This window comes from Cryptomeria japonica, unplaced genomic scaffold (genome assembly GCF_030272615.1).
Source record: "Cryptomeria japonica unplaced genomic scaffold, Sugi_1.0 HiC_scaffold_1025, whole genome shotgun sequence".
Lineage (NCBI taxonomy): Eukaryota > Viridiplantae > Streptophyta > Pinopsida > Cupressales > Cupressaceae > Cryptomeria > Cryptomeria japonica.
The window spans coordinates 1610-26620 of record NW_026729688.1 but is presented as its reverse complement, the minus strand read 5'-3'; the positions used below and the strand labels follow the sequence as shown (position 1 = coordinate 26620).

General features: G+C 34.7%; 1 protein-coding gene across 1 annotated transcript; it reads right to left on the bottom strand.

Moving 5' to 3' along the window:
* Window positions 1–232: 232 nt before the first annotated feature.
* LOC131057754 (probable nucleoredoxin 1-2) lies at window positions 233–14825 on the bottom strand. Its single transcript, XM_059216205.1, has 3 exons — window positions 14739–14825; window positions 12654–12719; window positions 233–877 (listed from the first exon to the last, which is right to left on the bottom strand). The coding sequence occupies exons 1-3, from the start codon at window positions 14823–14825 to the stop codon at window positions 233–235; spliced, it is 798 nt and encodes a 265-aa protein (XP_059072188.1).
* Window positions 14826–25011: the final 10186 nt, after the last annotated feature.

Sequence of the window (25011 nt, the reverse complement as noted above, 5' to 3'; positions counted from 1 at the left end):
AAATATATTTAGTGGCCAAATATCATGTTCCATATGATATGTTGAGATAATAAAAATACTAAACAAATTTTAGTAGAGAGGGACAGAGTAAATAAGCTTCAGTTCATAAGAGCTTGTGCGCTACAACAAAGAGAAAGGGATATTATATCCAAAGTACCTATATAATCTTCCGTATACTTTATTGAAAAGGCTTTTTAAGAAAACCCTCTGAAAGCCTTACTTTCTTGCCTGCTTAAACCCTTCGACAAGCATCTCCTTCACATATGACTTCTGCCGCCTTTTTCTCATTTTCATCAGAGTGCTTATCCTTCAAAGCACAATCTGGATGAAGGTCAAAATCACAATTTTGGCAGTAGAAAGACCAAGTATACCCAGCATCCCGACACCCATTACACATGTATGGCTTCCTCCGAGTCAATTGCAGAGAATGTTCGTGCAGCTCATGCTTTGTTTCTTTTGGATATTTCTTTGCTGCTGCTTCTATATCTTTCTGCAGCTCTGCAACGCAAGCATCAGTAAAGGGATAAGCCTTGGCCCCATGGACAGAAACAATCGTTCTGCCATCTTTTGTCACAGTTTCTCCATCAGGGCCAACTATGATAAAAGATGGAATTCCTCTGATTTGAAAGTACTGGCTTAGATCTTTCTTGACTTTGTCTCCAAATGGAAGAGCTAACCATGGCATGCTTGCATAGTATTCTTCAAAACCTTGTTGGTTTCTGTCACTAGAGAGGAAAACAATCTCAAAGGATTCCCCATTTTGCTTGAGCTCATTGTATACTTGTATAAGCTTTGGAGTGAATTCTCGGCATGGTGGGCACCAATGAGCAGAAAAATATAAACCAACCGTCTTGCCTGTGAGCTCAGATACTGGAACCTGCAGCAGAATCAAGTCAAGAATGATCATCTCATTTATGGCTCTACTAACACAAATATCAGTGGCTTGGACCCATTACAATGCAAGGGGTTCGTTAAAAGCTATATCTCTAGATAGGCATCGAAACTTATTGCAGCATTAATGATTATGGAGGAGAAGCTACTTTATCAGTGAGATATACATTCTAACTAGATGATGGGGGCTACTTATAACAAATAAATTTATTAGATATCAATGTAGGAATGAAGAAAGCAATGCCGTCTCAAAAGTTTACAATTTATCATTGTTTTGAACACTTTTGATTACCTTTGTTCATACCTTTTCTTTTTAAACATTTCCCACATAATGATCAAAATAATTGCAATACTAGAAACCTTTCCTTTCCTCTACTTATCATTATGAAACCTTTCCTTTCCTCTACTTATCATTATCCATAACAAGAGGTCTTTCGTAGTTATGTCAACAAAGAAGGTGAAGTCTTACAGGAGAATTATACTTTTCATATAATGATGGGATTCTTCAAAATTGTCATCTCCACTCAACTTTATAGAGATAACACTCAATATACAATTTACCATTTGCAATGATCTTTTCAATCAAAATATTAATAGATTTAGCAATAATTTTGAAATCAATGCTTCAAATTTTTAGATTTATCAACTATCTATAAGATTAATGCTACAACATTTTAGATTTAACAATGATCTTTCTAATCAATAGTAATATTTTTAAAGATTTATCAACAATCCCTACTATCAATGCTACATCTCTTTCTAGATTAAGTAATGATCTACGTGTTCAATGTTATAACCTTTTAAATTTAGCAACAATCTCTTTGATCAATACTACCTATTTCACGTATATAAGTGCCACAACTACAAATTTCATTCTTCTACATGGATTGAGTTAAAATGGTGCTTATAGTGATCAAAATTTTGTAGATTAAATTACATTGTTTTTAGGATGATATCTACCCTTCCATTGCTTTGATGCTATAATGAAATTTCCTCGTGGAAAAAAGAAGAAAATGTGATTCTTTCTAGTAAGTTACGAATAATTCAAAGAGTTTATACTCTTTGTTTAATTATGGTGCCAATTATTTAAATGTCAGTGGGAGAAATTAAAATTATATTCTAACACCCCACTTAATTTCCATCACTGGCTACTTTAGCATCCCAAACATTGTCTTAGATGTTCAAATTTATCCCTTTCTAATGTTTTTGTCAATGGTTTTGCCTCGGTAATAATATATAACAAGGTAATGTCTTCTTTTGAGTCATAATAAATGATCACCAGACACCTTACAAAAAACTTTAAGTCTTTCTAATTGTTATTTCGTTTGACATGAGAATATTAATGTTCGTATAGTATTTTGAACATAATTATGACATTTTTTCCAGTTAAATTGATCAATTCATCCACAATTAATTTTCAAATAATATTTCAAAGTTTGTGTCTTCTACTCTCTATTCTAATATAATTTATCAAAATGATTCTTCAATCCACAAATAATACATAGATGAGGATCTCAGCATGTTTCCTTTTTATGTACTTTACCTATAACATTATGTATATTTTCTTTATTTCTAACATAGTCAAGGCCTTCATTATTTAGGTTTGCACTTGGTTCAATGGAATGTCTAATTCCTTACCCATACTTTCCCAAACCTTTTCCATCATAACCACATATTTTCATTATCTTAAAACCAACATTTTCTTTGAATCATCCATTCTTATTATCATCACAACTAGCAAATTTTGTAGATTCACAAAGATTCTAATTTGTAAATTAGTCTACTATTTTATCATCTAGACCAAGAACAATAAAGGTTGGAATGCTTTCAAAATTAAAGTATCGCAATAAATTCATCACTAATTATTCATTGTAAGGAGAATAAAATCATGGTATTCTTTCCAGTATACTTTGAAAGAATTATATACATATGATCTAAGAAATGTTTATTGTGAATCTAAAGGTTCTTGTATCAACTTTCATATCATGGCTCAATATTTTGTTCCTTTCCATATATTTTTCTTTTAACATTTGTTTCCTTTTCCAATTTCTTTGGTTTACATTCATTGTCTAAATAGAAGAAATTTTCCTTTGTCTATGTCAGTTGATTGATTAATAGTTTCTCAGATTGGTAGATTATTTATGGCTCATAAATATTCATTGGCCATTCTACTATAATTATACATGTCATTTGCATATAAATATATAATACGAAGTACTAACTTGATTGTGATTTATTTTTAGTTCTAGAAGGGTTTATCGTTTGTTTGTGTCATTGCTATTTAAATGCAATATAATGCCTCTAGCATACGAGATTCTATATTTTTTCATATTTATTGAAATTGTTTCTTTTTCGTTTTGAAGGAAGGAAACATTAAATTCCTGTTGGCAATTGACACTCATCGGATTCATTTTGTTGTCATTCATGGCAACAAGATCAGATGGAAGTCATATATCAGCATTAGGAGGCATTTACCGATAGACATCGACATTGGAGTATCCAGGGTTACACCGGCACCGACACCGGCATCAAGTACTTCAAGGAAGCTAACATCAAGGAAGATTTATTTAGAAAATCATTTTGTAATTATTATCAAGGTTGACATTGGATATCTTTTGTAATGTATTGTAAGCCGACATAAGGCATATTGTTTGTAATGGGTATATAGGTCAGTGGGTTAGGTCATTATGACAGATCATGATTTTATGTGAGGATAGAACTTGTGGATGTGGATTGTGAATGCGAAGATCATTTGTATGCGAACATTGTATCATGCAATGATCTATAAATATTTTGTAAGACATTCTTCGAGGGAAGGTGATACTGGTAGTAGTGTTCGGGGTTTATGAACCAGTATAGAGCAGAGCTAGAACCATAACTCTATTTGGAATAGCAGATGCATTTTGTGAGTTCATTTTCATTGTTTTAATTCAACAGAAGCTTATAGTCAATGAGACTCTTTAGTCATGAGTATTATGCTCTAGGCAATGTGCCTTCCTGCATGTGTAGACCCCCATTATATGTAATATCTTTTCATAGTGCTAGTGAACTGAAATTGTGGGTCACAAATCCCACTGTGGTTTTTCCTCTTTGAGGTTCTCCATGTATAAATTCTATCTATTATGGTGTTCATTCATGTGGATGGTTTATTTGCTTTAAGTTATATGTTTATTTGTTTAGTGGTTTATATGTGTATGGTATAAAAGGATAAAATCTTATCTTACCAGAAGAACACTAATTCACCCCCCCCCCTCTCAGTGTTCTTGGATCCCAATAATGGGTATCCGAGCCTAGAAGTTTAACAACTTGAGGAAGATCCTCAAACCAAAATCTTTGAACATGGCTATGGAGAAGCAACTTGCGATGGCTCTTGAGGATTATGATGCTAAAAGGATGAAAAACTTGAAATTGCAAGATGAATTGAATTTTGCTAATGAATTCATCCTTTTCCTGCAAGAAAGGTTATCATCAGCTCAAGCCAAGAGAAAGGAACTTTTGCAAAACCCGGATGATGAGGAGAAAAACGCACTTAAGGAACAATGTCAGAAACTAAGTCAAGCAAACATGCTCATGAAGAATGAAATGCAAGAGCTGACCATGAGGTTATCAAAAGATATTGACGATAGAAAGAAGAAGGAAGATAATCTTGTTATATCTCTAGAGAACAAATTTGATGAATGTGGTAGATTGACTCATGAGAATAATCTATTGAGAACTGATTTGGCACAGTCCTGGAACAATGAACAAGAGCTTGAAAGACAAATAACTACTCTGAGAGATGATTTGACTACTGCAAGTGAGTATAAAGAAAAATTCAGGATTAGTGCTGCACAGTTGGATGACTTATTGAAAAGACAAAGGGAGAATGATGATTTTAGAGGACTTGGATTTGTACAAGGTGAAAGCTCCGGTATTGCAAATAAAGATCAGACAACTGGTATGCAGAACTCATCAGACTAGAGGAAACCGGTAAGGCAATCTAATGCTTATAAATTCAATGGTAGATGCTTTGTTTGTAATAAATTTGGGCATATAGCTAAACAATGTAAAAATAGAGCAAATCAAAACTACAATTTTGTTCTCGGTCAATGCATAAATTGCAAGAAATATGGTCATAGATCAGAAGATTGCAGAATGAATATTAAATGTCATGCATGTGGAAAGTTTAGACATTTTGCTAATCATTGTAGGTCAAGGAATGACACTGGATATGTTAAAGAAATTCAAAAGATCAATGTTACATGTTATGCATGCAACAAAATAGGTCATATTGCTAAGTACTGCAGAAGAAAGACTCAACCAATTAGCAATGATAAAGATAATGACAAAGGAAAGAAGAAGGTAGATTAAATACAACAAGACCACACCAAGAGATGGGTTAGAAAAATTGAAGAACCAAGTGGAAATGCAACAACACCGGTAACTCCACCAATAGAACAGAGCATTCCTGCACTAGTAGGAAATTCCACCGGTAAATGAGGCATAGGCATTAGGGGTTGGAAAATTCATTGCAAATATTGCATATTCTCCTAGAGGAGATCGGAAGAGATTTGGAAAGTTGAGTTCATCATTGTTGAAGGTTCACCCGGCATAAGACTATGAAACTGACATCCGGTAGGGTAGAACGTGAAGCATTTATGACAAATAAAGACTAGGGTTTTATTCGCTGATAAAAAGGGAAAGTGGATTCATTTTCACTCACCTTGCATTCAAACATTCAGAGTGAGCTAAAGGTGAATTTCAGGTGAATTAAGAGCAAGCAAAGGCATTCTGAAAGGATTTTGAGCAGTTATCTGAGAAACACTCAATCTTCCACCGGCGTTCACTTTTAGGTATTCTTTGAAAGTGGCATCTGGATCTTCAACTCCTATTTTTATTGCAAATCCAACCATTGTCAAAGTTAAGGTAGGCTGAGGCCCATATTCAAGGAGGTTCCCCTGATTGCTAAGAAAGAAGACTCTACAGGAGCATTTTCTAGGGTTCTTGATGGGGTGATGCATGTTGAAGATGTGAGGGCATACATTCACTGCATCCTAGAGGATCTAGGCACAAAGGAAAGCAAAGGCATGTATCAATCCATGATACTAGGCAGCTCCGGAACAATCAAGCCGGAATACAAAGCAATTGAGGATTTAAGATTAATAGGTATTCTGTACATACCAGAATTCAAAGATGAGATCATCAGATACATTCTAAGCAGGGTTTACAATGAGTTCATCTGGCCAGATCAGCCTTACATGATCACCAAGGAGGCTATTTAAGCAGTCATCGGCTTACCCAAAGTCGGACAAGAACCTGACAAGAAAATTTCCAACACTGAGGTTGAGAAACTCACTGGTGTAACTCATGATAGCAAATCAATGAGGATCAACACAATCACCGACACTGACGTGAAATTTGCAAGCATGATAATAGGTTATAAGGTTACTCAATCTAGCCGATTGAATTCTATTGCTAGTTCTTGCATTCATGTTGCATATCAGATGCTGAGGAATGGTGCAAATTATGATTTATGTGAATGGTTGAGGAGTGAATTGATGTTGAACCTTGGAAATTTAGGTACAGAAATTTGATTGTTTGTTTAATATTATACTTCGTGAATGAGATCCCTGGTCTAGGGAAGAAGCATTGGGCTCATGAAATACCGGTAGGTATGCAGATCAAGGAAGCAATGACCGATCTTGGTACCGGTAGAGATGAGAAACTTTGGGGTTATTTCAAAACATTCCAAGAAAACATGAGGTAGAGGGAGAGGTTATCAAAGAACATTGTGGAGAAGTACTCCACTGATATCTATTTCATGGTGAAGACTGATGAAACCCTCATGGAAGCAGTTGAACCAAGGACCATATGGGTTACAGAACCTAGATATGAGGTGGATGATAACATTCTGGACCTCTATGCAAAAATTTTGCTAGATGCCCCATTAGATGACAAAACAAAGCATTTTGGCACAGCGGAAGAGAAGGCCTTTGAAGTCAAAAATGGCTTCAACAAGAAGAGAAGGGAGAAGAAAATAGACAAGATGTCTGCATATATACATTATGTAATTCATAAGATAGACACTCAACTGGGTTCTGGATCCAAACCGGCAGCAGAACCGGCAGTGGCTAGTATTGTAGAAGTAAAGAAGCCTGAAGCTTACATTTATACCATCACTTTTGATTCTGACCTTGAGGACAATGAACCTCTAGCCTTTAGAAGGGCACAAAGGAAGAAACTAGATCAGCCACTGGTAGAGTAGAAGAAGGTGGAGCCTAGTAGGAGACTTGTTAGAAAGGCAACTAAACCTACTACACCGCCACCTCTAGCAAGAAAGCCTATACAAAAGAGAAACCCAGTTACATCTACTCTGGCAGCCCCAAGAAAAAAGAAGAAGACTGATGATACTGAGTCCGATAAGACCAAAATGACCTATGCTGAATTAATTGATGAAATTACAAAGGATGAAATTTTGAAAAATATATCTATGTATTATGAGGATTTAGAAGAAAGTGAGCAGAATGAGATAGAAGAGGCAATTTTGTTGCATATAGATATCTATAAGAAATCCTTAGTAGAATTTTTGAAGGAAATACCTCTGTCATTGTATAATAAGCTAAATGCTAGAAGACTTGATGCAGTCAAGAGAGATAGGGAGATCAAAGAGGTAGAACTTTTGACTTTATGTGGTGCTATTAGTAATGATGAAATGAAGAGATGTATTGATGTTGCTAATAGGACACTTTTTTAGTAATAAACCCTGACAAATAAGCATAATGATGGGCAGAGTTAATGAGGTGATAAATGAGACTAGTGAGGGTTGGACAAAATTCTTCCAGAAGAATCCAGACTCTCTTACATATCATGAAGAGTTTGTTATGGCAACAACTTCCACCATTCTAGATAAATCAAAAGGGAAAGGTATTTTGGGAAGCTCAACTCCAATTTTGACTAAACCGGCAGTAACTATAGATATACAGACACAACCGGTAGTAAAGGAAAGTGTAGAGTCTATACCAGCACAAACTATTTTTGAGCAAGGCAATGTATAGGATACTGTGAATATTGTGGATACTACTCTACTGATAGTAATTGACACTGCACCAAGTGGTGAAGCCACCAGTGATAAAGAAGATAAGGTAAAGGGAATTGAGTCTACACTGACAGTTCATATTGATTCCTTGGCAAAGGTTTTGGCAATTGACACTTCTCAAGTTGAGAAGAAACCAGTCATTGAGATGAGTCCAATTGAGTTAATGATGATGGCTACTCAGAAAATATTAAAGGAGGGATCTATAGATAAGGGAATAATAGATCAATCAGTTACAATGTTGCATAAATTAATCCCTGATTGTTAGATTGAGAATGAAGCAAGCCCTTCTGGCAAGCTTAAAAAACTAACAGAGCACATATCTAGCAATTTTCATTCACTACAGGAGATATCAGACCGACAGGCATTAGAAAGAATTACTATGGCTAAGAAAGCCGCCTTTGACCAGATCATTGAAATAGAGAAAAAGAAAATTGAAGCTAAACTCATTCTTATTGAGAATTTCTTGAAACAATGTACAAATATATACAGGGTCTGTTGTAACATAGAAATTCTTACAGCAAATGTAGATAGCAAAATAAAGGAATTACATGATAAAGTAGCTAGCATTGCTAATTATTTTGATGGATTAACCTCACTGACAACATCTTTTGATGGACAAATTTTGTCCTTGGAGAACCAAATTTTTTCTTTTGAGAAGGAGAGAAATAAAATTATTCGGAGAGCAAGGAGTCTTAGAGGATTGGTGAGTCCCAGATTGGATTCACTGGGTGTACATAAAAGAGAGTGTATGGAGATGATTGCTAAACCCACACCGACAAAAGTCAAAGAGAAGGAAACACTGGCACACTTACTAAGTGGACTAGCATCCATATCTGAAACTTTCAAAACTGATTGGGATACATACCTACAGTTGCTGGATAAGGCTTACGCAGAAATTTTGAAGTTAGTCAAGCTCCGATAAAACAAACAGTATTTATTCATTCTTATGTTATGAATTCTTCCAATTCTTTCACTACTCTTTGGCATTGATGCCAAAGGGAGAGTGTATATATGTGAAAAATATCAGAAAAATATTAGACAGGAACATATGGGAAGGACATCAAAATATCAAAAGGAGTGTATTGCTCAAGAGGAGCATATTTCAGTTGAACCGACAGACAATCCATTTTTCAAATGAGTGCTGCCATCAATGCCAAAGGGGGAGATTGTTGGCAATTGACACTCATCGGATTCATTTTGTTGTCATTGATGTCAACAAGATAAGATGGAAGTCATATACCAGCATTAGGAGGCATTTACTGGCATACACTTGCATTGGAGTATCCAGGGTTACACCGGCACCGGCATCAAGTACTTCAAGGAAGCCAACATCAAGGAAGATTTTTTCAGAAAATTATTTTGTAATTATTATCAAGGCCGACATTGGATGTCTTTTGTAATGTATTGTAAGCTGACATAAGGCATATTGTTTGTAATGGGTATATAGGTCAGTGTGTTAGGTCATTATGACAGATCATGACTTTATGTGAGGATAGAAATTGTGGATGTGGATTGTGAATGCGAAGATCATGTGTATGTGAACATTGTATCATGCAATGATCTGTAAATGTTTTGTAAGACATTCTTGGAGGGAAGGTGATATCGGTAGTAGTGTTTAGGGTTTATGAACCAGTACAGAGAAGAGCTAGAACCGAAACTCTATTTGGCATAGCATATGAATATGAATTTTGTGAGTTCATTTTCATTGTTTTACTTCAGCAGAAGCTTGTAGTCAGTTAGACTCTTTAGTGATGAGCAGTATTCTCTAGGAAATGTGCCTTCCTGCATGTGTAGGCCCCCATTATATGTAATATAATTTCATATGGCCAGTGAACTGATATTGTGGGTCACAAATCCCACCATGGTTTTTTCTCTTTGAGGTTTTCCACGTATAAATTCTATGTGCTATGGTGTTCATTCATGTGGATGGTTTATTTGCTTCAAGTTATATGTTTAGTTGTTTACTGGTTTATATGTGTATGGTATAAAAGGATAAAATCTTATCTTACCAGCAGAACACTGATTCACCCCCCCTCTCAGTGTTCTTGGATCCGAACAATTCCTAGTAGTTTATACTCGAGTTTAAGGTTTGGCAGATCTAAATGATGGCTCCTCCAAACAAGCACCCATAAAATTTTGTTCTCAAGAATTTTCACAACGTATGAACTATGATTCTCCTTTGAATTCAGTTTTTATCATACCAAAGTTTGAGAATTATTATAAATAGCTTTAGAATGATTTGTTATTAAGTTGCATTTTTTGAATAATTATCCTTGAAAGAATTATAAGAATTGGGTTGACAAGAATTGGGTCGTTAATAGGATCTATCTTGATTCCATTCAAAATATCACAAAGGAGTTTTTTCTCTTTCATTTTTTTCAAGCTATACATCTATAGGCCATTCTTCAACATGTCCACTAGTTTGTCAATGTGTCCTTTCTCATTTTTTAAATTTTGACTTGATACTTTATGGTCTCTAATTAGAAGGTTTTTTGAACCTGTTGATCTTGATATAATTCCTAGGTTTCTCTTTATCATTCTATAATTTATTACCCATTATTGTTGGTTCTCTCGATAAAGTGATGTATGTTGGTAATGACAATTCTTCTTTGATCATCTTCAAAAGTGTGTATGTGTTGAAGGTAACTTCAATAATATAGATTTTTCAAACACTTATTTCAAGTGTCAATTATCTTACCGTAAAATTAGGGATTTTCCCATAATCTCTGCTCATAATAATCCTTTTTGTCAGCCTTCTAGGGATCCACCTAAAAATAATGAAGGGTGGACTATGATCAAAAGCCATAAAAATAACTAAAACACCTATAATGGAAGAGCTCAAGCTCTTGAATTGTAATCAAGTGCATATTCAAACCTTATGGATATAAGGGAAAGGGTGGATCCCTCTAATTGTGAGACATCCACCTGGCCTAAAGATTCTAGAATACCTTCATTGAAACCTATTTTATATTCTTTGCTAATACTATAGTCCATTCTCCTTCCTTCTTGTGGTAATAAATCAGTCTCACATTCCATCGAGGTGTCTATAAGAAGGAAAATTTATTATAGAGAAAATAAGGATGAAATTATTGATATTCCATTGCGTAGTTCTTCTCAACATAACTTTTTTGTAAAATTGCTATTCCACTCTCAATGAGTTAGATAGTGATGATATGACCTTTGCTTCTTATTAATGAAATTTATCTCCTTGAAAATTTAAAGTCTTAATGAAATCCAAAATAAGTATGTTGTGAGAGATTCTCATCATTTTTTTGTAGATTTGGATGTCTTTTCTTGCATGAAGTTGGGGTCACTATTTTTTAGCTTTATGTTGCTTATCATGCTATTTGGTGAACTATTTTTTTCTCATCTAGAAATCATGATCCAAATCATGGAGGGCTTGACAATTTTCTCTTCTAAGTCACAGACACATTTTGGTTGATCACATATGTGACCCACCAAGTGGATCATTTCGACCCTCTTCCATATTGAAAACCATTATTTTGGAGCTATTGATGCTTATGATTCTAATGATGTTTTCAAAAGACCTTCCTTGTGGTACTGAATCACCAATTAAATACCTTCTACTACTTATTTTTTTAGTGGAGACTTGAATATGATTGATATGCCATGTGATTAAGAGGGTACTCTTTCCATGCATTGGAAAGCTAGTAAAAGGGAACCTTAGTGTTTCATGCATGGTAAACAGGTCTTTTTTACCTCATATAGAAAGCTACTATACTCATTCACATTTGTTTATGAGTATAAATATTTGGGATAACTCTTAAAAAGTATACAAATAGTTTGATTGTTTATACTCTCCACACAGTCCTTTTTTTTTGTTGCTAATTTTGTCCTCTTTCTATGGAGCTTTTCCTGCTATTATTTTTTATCATTATTGCATCCAGTTTTTCATTAAGTGGAAAATTGCTCATTAGAAGACTAGCATGATTCACTTTTTTATTAAAACTATTTGTTAATTCATCAACCCATGTTATTCAAGAACCCAACATGTGAAAAAGGGAAAGAAAGAGAACAAGAACAAGAAATCATCACCCATTGACAAATAACTTGATCTCACCCCCACCCATGACCATAGAAAAATCATTCTTCCACCAAACATGAGGCAGGCCCAAAATAGAGCACCCAAGCAAGGCCAGCAAAGAACTAAGAAAAAACAAGACTAGAAATAAAAAAATAAAAAACCTCCACCATCTTAAGCATTGTAGCGTAGAAAATCATCAAATCTGCAACTCCAATGCACGAAAACCAACTCGCAAGGTGAGAAAGGAGACCCCCACCCACGAAAACCAACCAGGAACGAAAAAAAAAAGAGCAAAGGCATTCAACCGATAAACAAAGAGGGCACCCACAACACAAGAAGCAGAAGACACATAGCCAACACCATGATCTGTGCACTCAAAAAAAAAAAGAAAAAAATAGGAAGAAGAGAATGCCTAGCCCAATAGAAAGAAAAGCCAATGCCAGAAGATGCCTTCAATGAAGAAACCTCCAGAATGCCTAGTTCAATAGAAAGAAAAGCCAATACTAGAAGATACCTTCAATGAAGAAACCTCCAAAATGCATAGCCTAATGGAAAGAAAAGCCAATGCCAGAAGATACCTTCAACGAAGAAACCTCCAAAATGCCTAGCCTAATAGAAAGAAAAGCCAATACCAGAAGATACCTTCAACGAAGAAACCTCCAGGGCTAGAGAGGCCAAAAGCGTTAATGCTCCACCAAAAAGAGCCACCTCCAAAACACAACAAACAATAGAGAACAACCACCAGAGACCCCCACCACTAGCAATGAAGCACAACATAAAAAGGCGGCTCTCTAGCTCAATAGAGAATACCGCAAAACAGAAACTACAAATATCAGATAGTGCAAAGCATGACGACCATCCGTAAAGGAGACAATCTCATGCAAGGGAAAGAATATAACACCAACCGTTGGAATGCCCCCCAACAATCCAACCCCTTCACAATCCAAGAAAGCCCTAAGGGACCCAGATTCAACCTCCACAAGAAATGAATCTAATTGGGCGAAGGAATTGAAAATGGATCACTTTCCTCCCCCACCTCCTCCCCCACAATGCCTTCCCAACCTTACCTCCACTCTTCCCACTCCCACTCATTTTCCTTCATGCAGAGTTTAAGTATTGTTCTTAAGGTTATAGAGAATCAATATAGAAGGATCATTCCAAAATTCTTTATTCATAAACCTATAGATTATTATTTACAATATCTTTAAAATATCTTTAGTACTAAGATCTAGCATTAAAAAAAATTAGTGAAAAATAATTTGATTTATTCTATACAATTAAGATTTAGTCTTTGTTTATTATATATTTTTGTCATTATAGTCAATTGTCTTGAAAGATTTGAAGCGAACACCCTCCTAAGCCTTGCAAATCTTGAAGTGTAAAGGTCATTGTATCTACTCTTGTGAGTTGACACTAATCAAGAATACAAGATCCACATGATCACTAAACGTGACATGTTCCTCGAGGTTAATAGTTTAGTATCTCTCATTTAGAATCATAATGAACAACTTGGAGCATCCATAGGACTATTCATCTTACTCACTAGAGATCAACACAATCTCAAAGTCCTCACTACTACTGTTTAATTTATTATATAATTTTCTAAGCTTTAGAGTTGACCATCTACAAGGAGCCCACCAACAAGATGAGAAAGAAAATACAATCTTGTATATTGACTTCAATAGAAACATCTATTAACATGAAGATATAGCATGCCTATAATTAGAAAATAGATAAAAGGATCCTTAATATCATAATCATAATAAAAATTTATTCTAATGAAATAGAAATCCCAACTCTAATCATGATTAGATAAATCCCACTCACATTTCTTCCTCCACCGATAATGCCTACACTTTTTTCTTAGAAGAGATAAAAAGAAAATTCAAAACAATGGAATCCTAATGACCTCCTCCTTTAGCTTTAAATTCACAAATCCTTTCTTTACCAACTAGATGTGCCCTAGCACCATAATCTCCAATAATACTTACACAATCAATGTTAATAGTTGTTATTGCTAGCCCAAAAAGATAAGGAAAGAAATGCCTTTGACATCAAAGGTCTAACATAGCTTACCTTTGGCTTGTGCATCTAACAATGATAAGGCAAGCCATGGCATGGTCTTGTGATACTCTTCAAATAATTCCTCATTGCTTGTCTTCATTTTTAGACAGAAAAATGAATTCAAAGCCTTAATTATCCAGGAACTTTGTATACACTTCTAATAGAACAAAGGTCAATTTCCTATATATAGAAGATATGAGGATACAACCCACACTTCTTTAAAAACACATTTTCCTGATCCAGCATTAACAATTCAATCTAACGTCAATATTGCGTTGTACAATAACAAATTTAATCTAAAACAACATGATACACTAAACCCAATAATAAATGTTAATATCAAATTTAATCTAATACACAGTAGCAAATTCCATGAATGAAAATGCTTTTCTACACAGAATACCAAAGAAAATATCTAATCTATCAGAACAGAAAAGTGTCTACCACATAGCTCTTTGAATCTTAAGAGAAAATAGTTTTGGCATACCCAATAACAAATTTGATCTAAATACACATAATTTTGTCTATCCACATGCACACAGGAGATAGGTAACATATTCCAAATTCAAAAACAACGGAGAGAAAGATAAGTATAATGAAGCTTTGAATCAGAAGAACATGGTGAATTAGCAAATAAAAACACCCAAATGGTAAAAATCACACCTGGTCTCCATTGTTTCTGATCAAGAAATCTCTTTCGTCAGTGCACAGCAGAGAACTCAGGCTCTGTTGGGTTTCGGTGTTGGCCATTGTATACAATTTGAATGCTTCCTGCGTCTAAACAAAACAATTTCTTTGGCTTCAAAACTTATCAATATGTTATGAACAATCTTATCCTCCCTTCTATAATGCAGTAGCCTAAGAAATAGCATAGATAAAAAGAGTTTTTTAAATTTATTGAGGACAAAGTTCCCATCGCCTTCCTTGTTTTCTTTGCAATTTTGTTTGTCCTGGTTGGCTTTGTTCTCCACGGCATCTTGGAAATGTAATACTATTTAAATCTAAAATACCGCATTTCCCAATCCAAGAGGATAATAATTTACATGCATCAAATTTCTGAATGAATAATGAAGTACGTGTTGCAATTATATTTCCCCCGTGTCAAAGCCCATTGTCACTTTATTCAGTTTCTTCGCAGGTGCCCGCTGGAAAAACATTTCTCATGCTTCTCAAAGCGACAAATGGATGGTGATTATTACAAGGAATTTTTTAATTTAAAAAAAAAAATAGAATAAAAGAATTTTAAATTTAATGAAGTCAAAGATAGCTTATGGGACAGTTGGCACATCTGTTTTTCATGATGATCTATTAATATGCAGTTCGATGATAAAATTTTCTCTTTTTTAGTCTTTTTCTTTATAAAAAAATCTTGTAGAAAAACCTATGCTAACTATGCATATCTAACATGTTGACTCCTCTCTAGAAGATGAGACCTCCTCTCGAGATGATGTTCCTCTTACTGTAGTTGATGCTATTGTTGCCGTTCCTAAATATTCAACTTTTGTTGCTCTTGCTTTGCAGCTCCGTTCTTCTCCTACTGAATTTGTTCCTGATGTTGTTCCTCTGCAACAACTTCTTGTTGTTTTGCAATAACACTTTGTTGGCGCCTCTAATTGTGTTCTAGCGGGGTCCTCCCACTTGCCCTCTCTTGTGATGGTCTTAATGATAGTATTGCCTGGACCATGGTCTATCGCAGGTGGAAGAGGAAGTCTTCCCCCCTCCCCCAAACCCCTCCTCAAGGTTCGGGTGACTCTCCCCCTCCTTGAATGGGGTTATGTGTTGTTGTTGGTTTGACGAGTTTTTATTTTGGTCTGTCCAACTATATTTTTTCAGGGTTTGCGCCCTTGTTTTGTTTCTCTCTTACTACCTTCAAGTTGTTGTATTAAGGGTCAAAACCCTTGTTCTTGATGCTTTCTTAGTCAAAAACATGGATGTCATAGACACATTTCAATACAACATAAAAAGGATTTTTGATCTAACTGTCCTAGCTATGCAAAAGGTACATATATCTTCTCTTTCTATTTTTGTTCGGTCCATTCCCTTGCCCATTCCACATTGAAGATTATATGACTTAGTCCTCAATTAGGCTATGGAAATCTTCATTCTCTAAACGATATTTGCACCTATCTAGATCATTTGGTGATAGTCACACATAAGATTAAATTCATCACTTGAGATAATATTTCATTTTTTCCTAACATCTTTTTAGACATAGCCATCTAGAATTTATCCATAACAAAAGCCTTTATATGTTTTATATTATTCAAACGTGTATTTAAGTGATATTTCACTTGCTCATCCAATTATTATTTTTTTACATCCAAGACCTCTTTCTTTTGCTCAAAGCTTAATTAGTGACAATTGTAGGCCATCTTATTTTTTCAAATATCTTAGAAGATGAATCATATTCTATTTCCTTAATAGAAAGGCTATCTATTTCTTCTAGAAACAACTTATAAGGAACTAAAGAATTACCTTCACTGGAGTGACTTTTTTAGTGGCTAATATTCGTCAATTAGCCATTTTTGAAAATTTAGGAATCAAAATTTGGCTAATAATTTAAGTTTTAAGATGACCTAAATCGCCATAGTTTTACAAAAAAATATTTATTTTTAGCTAAATTGCAAGATAATTTATTTTATTAAATATTTGAACTCAAAGATTCGCCAGAGTATTTCAATACATGATTGGATCAAATTTGAAAAAAAAATAAAATTTATTGTAGAAATATAAATTATTTGTTAATAATATATCATCATTATTATTTAGTTTAGGGTTATATCAACAATCTTTATCTACCATCATTGATTTTAAATATAATCTAATGACCATCATTGTATTCCATGAGGCAAAATGTACCTACAAGTTATAATGCTCATGGGGATTGAAATTACTTTTCAATTGTTGGCCTCAATGGAAATCAATGGTTTAAAAGCAATTTTGGGCTTGATGAGTATTACAAATTATTGGTACATTTTATCTCACAAAATACAAAGAGGGTTATTGGATTATTTTAAATCAATGGTAGTAACTAAATAAAGTAGAATCTACCCCTTAAACTCATTAATGATTTCCACCTTCAAGCCTCTATTTTTCTATAAGAATTTAATTTTTAAATGAAAGGATTTGAAATGGTAATTAAATCATACTTTTATTATTTTCCAATAACATCAAGATTTTCTACCGAAAATTTTTTATGTTAAAAAATTCACTAATAAAATTAACTTTTAAAAAAAATTGAAGGAAATATTCGCCAATAAAATTATTATTATTATTATTTTTAAATTAAATATTCGTCAAGATTTTATATCTTTTTTTGAGTGGGGGTTTCTTAAAGTTATCACTACTTCACTGATAAGAAAATGAATATAAAAATAAAACATGACACAAATAAACCAAAATTTATGGTAAACCATAAGAATGTTCAATTTTAATCCAATCTAGTGGAATAACAGTTTGAAATTTAAAAATTCAAATAAGAATTAGGAAACACAAAAATGAACTCACCTAGAAAAATAATTCCCACACTAATGCTTGATAATTAGTAACTATGACCATTCAACTTCCTCAAGCTTTAAATCACAACCAAGAATAACCATTTGATTGTTCTCTTTCAAATTCTAGCTCAACTAAACATAATTACATACTAGCACACTATAGAATGCTAGATAGCTAAATAGAATCTTAATTCTCATTATGTTTTTTTTTATTGATAAAATAATTTAGTATTTTGAGATACTCATTAATGGTTTGACTCATGTGTGGAGTTAAAAACATAGGATGAACATATTATTGCTTAAAGATTTTAAAAATTGAATAAGTATTAGTCATTGATCATGCATAGTTTCAAATTAGTGATAATGTGGCAATGAGATAGGTGGAACTTTACTAAAAAAATTAACTCATTGTAGTGAATACTTATTCATACATGACACAACAAAAACACAAAGATATGATGGAGGCAATGCAACACAGATTGTTTTATTGCACGAAAACAGATTACAACCAACCGGTACCAACCGGGTTACAACATACCAGCTCACAGACCTGGTAGAATATATAGAATAGGTCACACCTGGGACCTTGAATCTTGAGATCTATCTTTTGCGCACAATCTAGCTACTTGATTCTCTAATTGATTATATTATAATGCGCAATTACAATTATATATATCTATCCAAAGGATCCAGTTGGCCCAAAAGGGATCAAAACCCAAAGAACAAGACCTAACGTGTAAAATAACAAGGTTGGCCTCCACCAAGAGATTCCTCCGGAAAATACAAAGGATGAAACATAGATCATAGGAAAAGGTCAACCACACGCCAAGGAACATCATAATCAATGCCCAAGGCTCCGAGAGCTTCACAAGGGGTTCCAGTAGATCACCAAAATAGGTCTAGGCAACTGGTAATGATAACTGTCAACCGGTAACAAGAAACTGTCAAGGAAACCGATAGCAATATCTTACCAAAAAAATGATCCAAATGTGATGCAGTCAGGAACTAAGAAAGATGATAAAGTATTCAAGTAGAATCCAACTCCACAGGATCTAGTGAGCGAAAACCGGGACACACAAAAAGGAAAACTAAAACTACAAATAGAAAGAAAAACAAAAAGAAAATGTTTTTGGTTGACACAATATTGCTATGAACTGGGGATGCTCTTGCATCAGACATCCAGGGTTATTGAAAAAGTGAGCCTCTCACTTTGCCAGGGTCAGAGGGAAACCAAGGCGGTCTACCTCTACCTAAGAAATCCAAGATGAATCTTCAACTGGTTTGTCCTTCCACTTCACAAGATATTCCTTATACTGACTGCTCTGGGTACTACACCCAATCCTACTGTTCAAAATCTCTTCAATCTGATCTAGTTCCTTCCAGGGCAACTGTTTCTCCAAGTCTGCAACACTGTCCTCACTAAATTCTAGTTCATGATACTCATGAAGACCTGCAATATTAAACACAAGTGAAATACTCAGACTATCCGGTAACTCCACTTCATATGCATTTCCAAAACTGAACTTCCTCAAAATTCTGCAAGGTCCAAACTTCTTCATCGACAACTTGTTATAAGTTCCAACCGGTAATCTCTCTTTTCTTAGATATACCATCACTTCATCACCAACTTCAAATTCCTTATGTCTTCTCTTCTAATCTACCTTCTTTTTATATTTGTTGTTTATGTTTTCCAAATATTGCTTAACCTGAATATACAATGTTGCCATGTGATTTGCAAAAGTCTTCTGCTTCTGAACTTGTTTGGTCTTCACTGCTAATGTCTCTCAATTTTGATATACCTCTAGGATGCACTCCGGTAACAATCTCAAAAGGTGCTCTTTCGGTACTTCTATTCACTGAATTATTGTAGGCAAACTCTCCTTGTGTAAGGATCAAATCCCAACTTCTGGTTTTATCTCCCACTAAACATCTCAACAAGTTTCCCAAACTTTGGTTAACAACTTCTTTTTGTCCATCAGTCTGTGGATGAAAAGTAGAACTGATCTTCAAATCTATCTTCATCTTCTTCCAAAGTGTTCTCCAAAAATAGCTAACAAACCTAGTGTCTCCGTTTAAAACTATCCTCTTAGGTAATCCATGCAATCTCACCACTTCCTTGAAAATAGGTCTACTACATGCAATGCATATGATGTTTTCTTACAAGGTATGAAATGAGCCATCTTCAAGAATCTATCCACTACCACAAATATATAATCATTCCCTCTTGGTGTTCTAAGCAATCCAATTACAAAATCCATGCTTATATCCTCCTAAGATCTCACCAGTACTGTCAAAGGTTTATACAATCCCACATTCTGACTACTACCCTTTACAACTTGACAAACTCTACAACTCTGCACATATTTCTTAACATCCTTATGAATCTGGGGCCAAAAGTACTTCTCACTCACCAATGCTATTGTTTTGTCAATGCAAAAATGTCAATCTAATCCTCCACCATGTTTCTCCTTTATCAGATTCTCTCTCATAGAACTCTTAGGTATCCACAACTGAACTCCTCTAAATAACATCCCATCCTGAATGAAGTAATCCAACCACTTGCTCTTGTCTACCATATAAGGTTCTCTACATGATTTCCAAGGTTTTACAAAATCCGGGTCATCATCATATAAGGTCTTCAACTCTTCAAATCCTAATACTGTCTCTCTCATCTATATCAATGGATTCCTTCTACTCAATGCATCAACAACTTTGTTAGATTTTCCACTTCTATGCTTCAACACAAAGGTGTAACTCTTCAATAATTATACCCATCTCACGTGTCTCTGATTCAACTTACTCTGACTGTTCAAATACTACAAAGATTGATGATCTATATACAACACAAACTCCTTAGGAAACAAGTAATGTCTCCACTTCTTCAAGGCTTGAACTATGGCATTAAAATCATGATCATACAATGAATATCTCCTCCAAGCATCATTCAATTTCTCACTAAAATAAGCTACTTCTCTCCCTTCTTGACTCAAGACTGTTCCTATTGTTGTTCCACTTGCATCACAATCCACTTGAAATACTTTATTGAAATCCGGTAAAGCTAACACAAACTACTCAGTCACTTTCTGCTTCAACGGTTCAAAAATTTTGTTTGCTCTGGTGGTCCACTTGAATTCCTTCTAATCTCCTCTCATGGTCTCACTCATAGGGTTACAAACTGAACTAAAATTTCTGATGAACTTCCAGTAAAAACTAGCCAATCCATGAAATGATCTTACCTCTCCAATGCTTTCCAGTGTAGGCCATTCAACAATTGCTTTCACTTTCTCAGGGTCCATCTTCAAACCATCCTCAGATATCACAAATCCCAAATAGACTAACTCATCCTTCATGAAAGTACACTTCTTGATATTGATCAACAACTTCTCTTCTCTCAACCTTTGCAAAACTTGTCTCAACTACAACAAATGCTCCTCTTTTGTCTTACTAAAAATCAAAATGTCATCCAAATACACATTAACAAACTTATCTGAGAATTTCTTGAATACCTCATTCATCATCCTCATGAAAGTACTCGGTGCATTGGTCAATCCAAAAGGCATCACCAACCATTCATACAATCCTTCATTTGTCTTAGATGTTGTCTTCCACTCATCACCTTCTCTGATCCTAATCTGATGATATCCACTCTTCAAATCTATCTTTGTAAAATATTTTTCTCCACTCAAACAGTCCATTATGTCATCCATCCTAAGCAAAGGAAACCGATATTTTAGTGTGATCTTGTCTATTGCTCTAGAATCAGTACACATTCTCCACTCTCCATTCTTCTTAGGTGCTAATACTATTCGTACTGAACATCTCTTGCACTTGTCTATTTTGTTCTTCATTCTCTACCGGTGTCATTCGGTGTGTAGCTTTGTTAGGAAAACTAGCTCTGGGAACCAAGTCGATGCAATGACTAATACTTCTCATAGGTGGCAATCCATCAAGTACATTATCTGAAATGATGTCTTCATATGCTGTCAGCAAATATTTTATCTCTTTTGGTTGCTCTCCTTCTGGTTCTGGTATCTCAGTCTTCTTAGGAATTAAGGCAAAACACACATTATCATGTCTCAATCCATCCTGGAATTTCCTTCCATATACCAAATAGATTCTAGCATTCGTACAAGCTTCATTCTTCAAAGGTTCCTCCAAAGGCAACAAGGTTTGCTTCATCCCATTTTCCACAATAGTGTATGTATTCTTTTTCCCATCATGTACTACCTGTCTATCAAACTGCCAATGTCTACCCAACAAAAGATGACAAAAATCCATAGGCATAATATCACACAAGACTTCATCATGGTAATTCCCAATTTTCAATTTCACCAAACATTGTTCACTTACTAACAACTAATGTTCATCCTGAACCCATGCTATCTGATAAGGCTTAGGGTGTTTCAATTTCTCCAATTTTAACTTATTCACCATCTCTTATGAAACAAGATTATCTGAACTACCACTATCAATAATAACTTTACAACACTAAACGAATACCTTACATCTAGTCTTGAACAAATTCTTCCTCTACAAGGGCTCTTCATCTCCTCTTGTATGACACAAAGCTCTCCTCATCACCAACAGTTCTCAACATTCTGGTTTATTGTCTGATTCGATGGTGTTTTCTTCCACCACTTTTTCTCTTCTCGTTTTCTCTGTCTTCTTACATTTGAAAGCACAATGTCCTTCACCTCCACACTTATAGCAAGTTCCTCTAAATGTTATCTTGTCTTGTCTTCCAAAATTCTCTTTCCAGTAGCCATTCGGTTCTCTCCTCTGATAGAAATTTCTATCATCCTTCAGGTATGAATTACCTTCTTTGTTCACTTCCTTGTCCTTGTTCTGATCTGTACATGTTCCTCTACCTCTGGTATATCATCTTCCTCCTTGAAATATTCCTTCGGTAAACCTTCCACCTATGCCTCTCTGCCTCTCCTCATGTATTTTGTTCAACTTCTCTTCTGCCTTTAAGGCATACTAGTAAGCCTCTTCAACACTCTCCAATTTTATCAAACTAAGTTCATCTTGTATAGACATCCGCAATCCATTCAAATATCTTACAACTTGTTCAAATTCATCATCAACATGTCCGGATCTGATATTCAACTTGTAAAATGCTTCAATGTACTCCTTCACATTAGATTCCTTATGTCTCAAATTTTGCAACTTCCAAAACAAATTCACTTGATAATCAGCTGGTATAAACTTCGATTTCAACTTACCAATCATCTGATCCCATGTCTTAATCTTCCCTTTAACTCTTCTCTATCTATCAACTTGCAAATGCTCCCACCAAAGGGATGCATGACCTTTCAACCAGGTACATGCATACTTTGTTGGCATTCTACACTCTTATGAGAATGGTTGATGTTGTCATTGATGGCAACCAACTGGCAATCACCTAACAACCCACCAATAGTTACCAGCACTGGCAATGTACTTCTACATACACCGGCAGACACTTCATCGACAGCGGCGATAATGCATACCGACACTCAAGCCAGCATGGAAAAACTTTTGTTTATTGTTTTACATTGTAATTATCTCTTGTAAAAGTCAACATGGCTTATTGTAAAAGACTCATATATATGTATGAGATCTTATAGGTCATTTTGACATGAGAGGATATGATGAGAGTGAGAGAATATAGATAATATTTTGTATAAGGTGATATAGTTGACAATGAATGTTTTGGTTATAAACTGAACTTAAACCGGTACTAAGGCATAGTTGATGTTGATCTGAAGTAGTAAATTCTATTGGATTTTGATAATCCATTTTGTAAGTCGGTGAGACTTATGTTTTGTAGTTGAGCAGTGAGCTCTAGGCTGCTAGCCTTCCTACATGTGTTGGCCCCTCATTGTAAGTAATATTTATTCATTGGCTAGTGAGTGAATATTGTGGGTCACAAATCCCACACTAGGTTTCCTCATTAAATCTTGTGTTATGGTGTGTTCTCTATGCTTTCTATATTATTCTTATTTGCTGCATTAATTCTTATTTACCGGTACACTATTTTTGGATACAAAGTTCTTAATAAGTTTAAATATTTTACTAATCGGTTAGACACTGATTCACCCCCCTCCCTCTCAGTGTCTTTGGGACTACCATTGCTTCTAACAATTGGTATCAGAGCCTGGTCCTCTATTTTCAAAAGCCTAATAGCTTGAGGAAGAATATGACACTGGTACAGATGGAGAATTTAAGAAAACAATTGGAAGGAGCTCTTGTAGATTATGATGCAGAAAAATTGAAGAATATCAAACTTGAAGATGATCTAAGGATTGCATAGGAATTCATTAAAGGACTTCAGGAGAATTTAGCTATAGCACAAAATACAAGGAATTAACTTCATGAGAAGATGCAGAAAGATGATGATGAAAAAGAAACTCTTAGAGAACTTGCAAACAAGTTGAGACAGGAAAACAGTAATATGAAAAATGAAATTCAAGATATGACTATGAGGTTATGTAAAGACATTGAAGATAGGAAGAAGAATGAAGAAGACTTGACTAGGAGACTCAATGATGCTGGAAATGAAAATTTAAGACTTGGTCATGAAAGTGATATGCTGAAAACAGATCTTATTCACATGCAACATGATAAAACCGAGCTTATGAGACAAAAGGGAATTCTGGAAAATGAGTTGGCTACTACAAATAAACACAAAGAGAAATTCAAGAAAAGTTTAGAGGAGCTTGATGACATGCTAAAAAGTCATAAACCTAATGGAGATACAAATGGACTTGAATTTGAAGTTGGAGAAAATTTTTGGTACTACAAACAACCTAGAGTAGAACAAACCGGTAAGACAACCTAATGCTTATAATTTTAATGACAAATGTTTCAATTGCAACAAATATGGTCATGGAGAAAATCAGTGTAGATTTAGAAACAATCAAAATATTAATGCACCCACTGGTCAATGTTCCAAATGCAACAAAGTTGGTCATAATTCAGAAAATTGTAGAATGAATGTGAAATGTTATGTTTGTGGAAGATATGGACACTTATCTAATCAACGTAGAACACAACCTGGCATAGGATATGGAAAGGCTATTCAGAGGAATAATGTGACTTGTTATGCTTGTAACAAAGTTGTAAATATTGCTAAATTTTATAGAAGCAAGACTTCACCGACGAACAATAAAGGATCTAGTTTGAAAGGCAAAGAAAAGGTAGATGAGGTAAAGCAATAAATTTTAAAACAATCAATTAAGAAGAGAGATCAGATAGTTGATGAAACTATCTCTATACTGGTAGAACAAAGTAATCCTCCACCGGCAGGAGATTCTTCATCCAACTGAGAAGTAACCCTTTGGGGATATTGCAGCAAGTTGAAAATCATGCAGATTACCCTCGGTTGATGGTGAGAAGATAGATTTCTTCCTTACCGGTAGATGTGTTAAGTTTTTACTTAACCGACGAGCATTTAA

Bases quoted from the DNA above. Each gene is read 5' to 3' on its own strand.
- LOC131057754 (XM_059216205.1), bottom strand. From the start codon at position 14,825: ATGGCCAACACCGAAACCCAACAGAGCCTGAGTTCTCTGCTGTGCACT. The intron at 12,720-14,738 runs GTGTGATTTTTA...TGTGTTTTGGAG, and splicing joins TCAGAAACAATGGAGACCAG to GTGGCTCTTTTTGGTGGAGC. The intron at 878-12,653 runs GTATCTTCTGGT...ATTCTGCTGCAG, and splicing joins TGGAGGTTTCTTCGTTGAAG to GTTCCAGTATCTGAGCTCAC.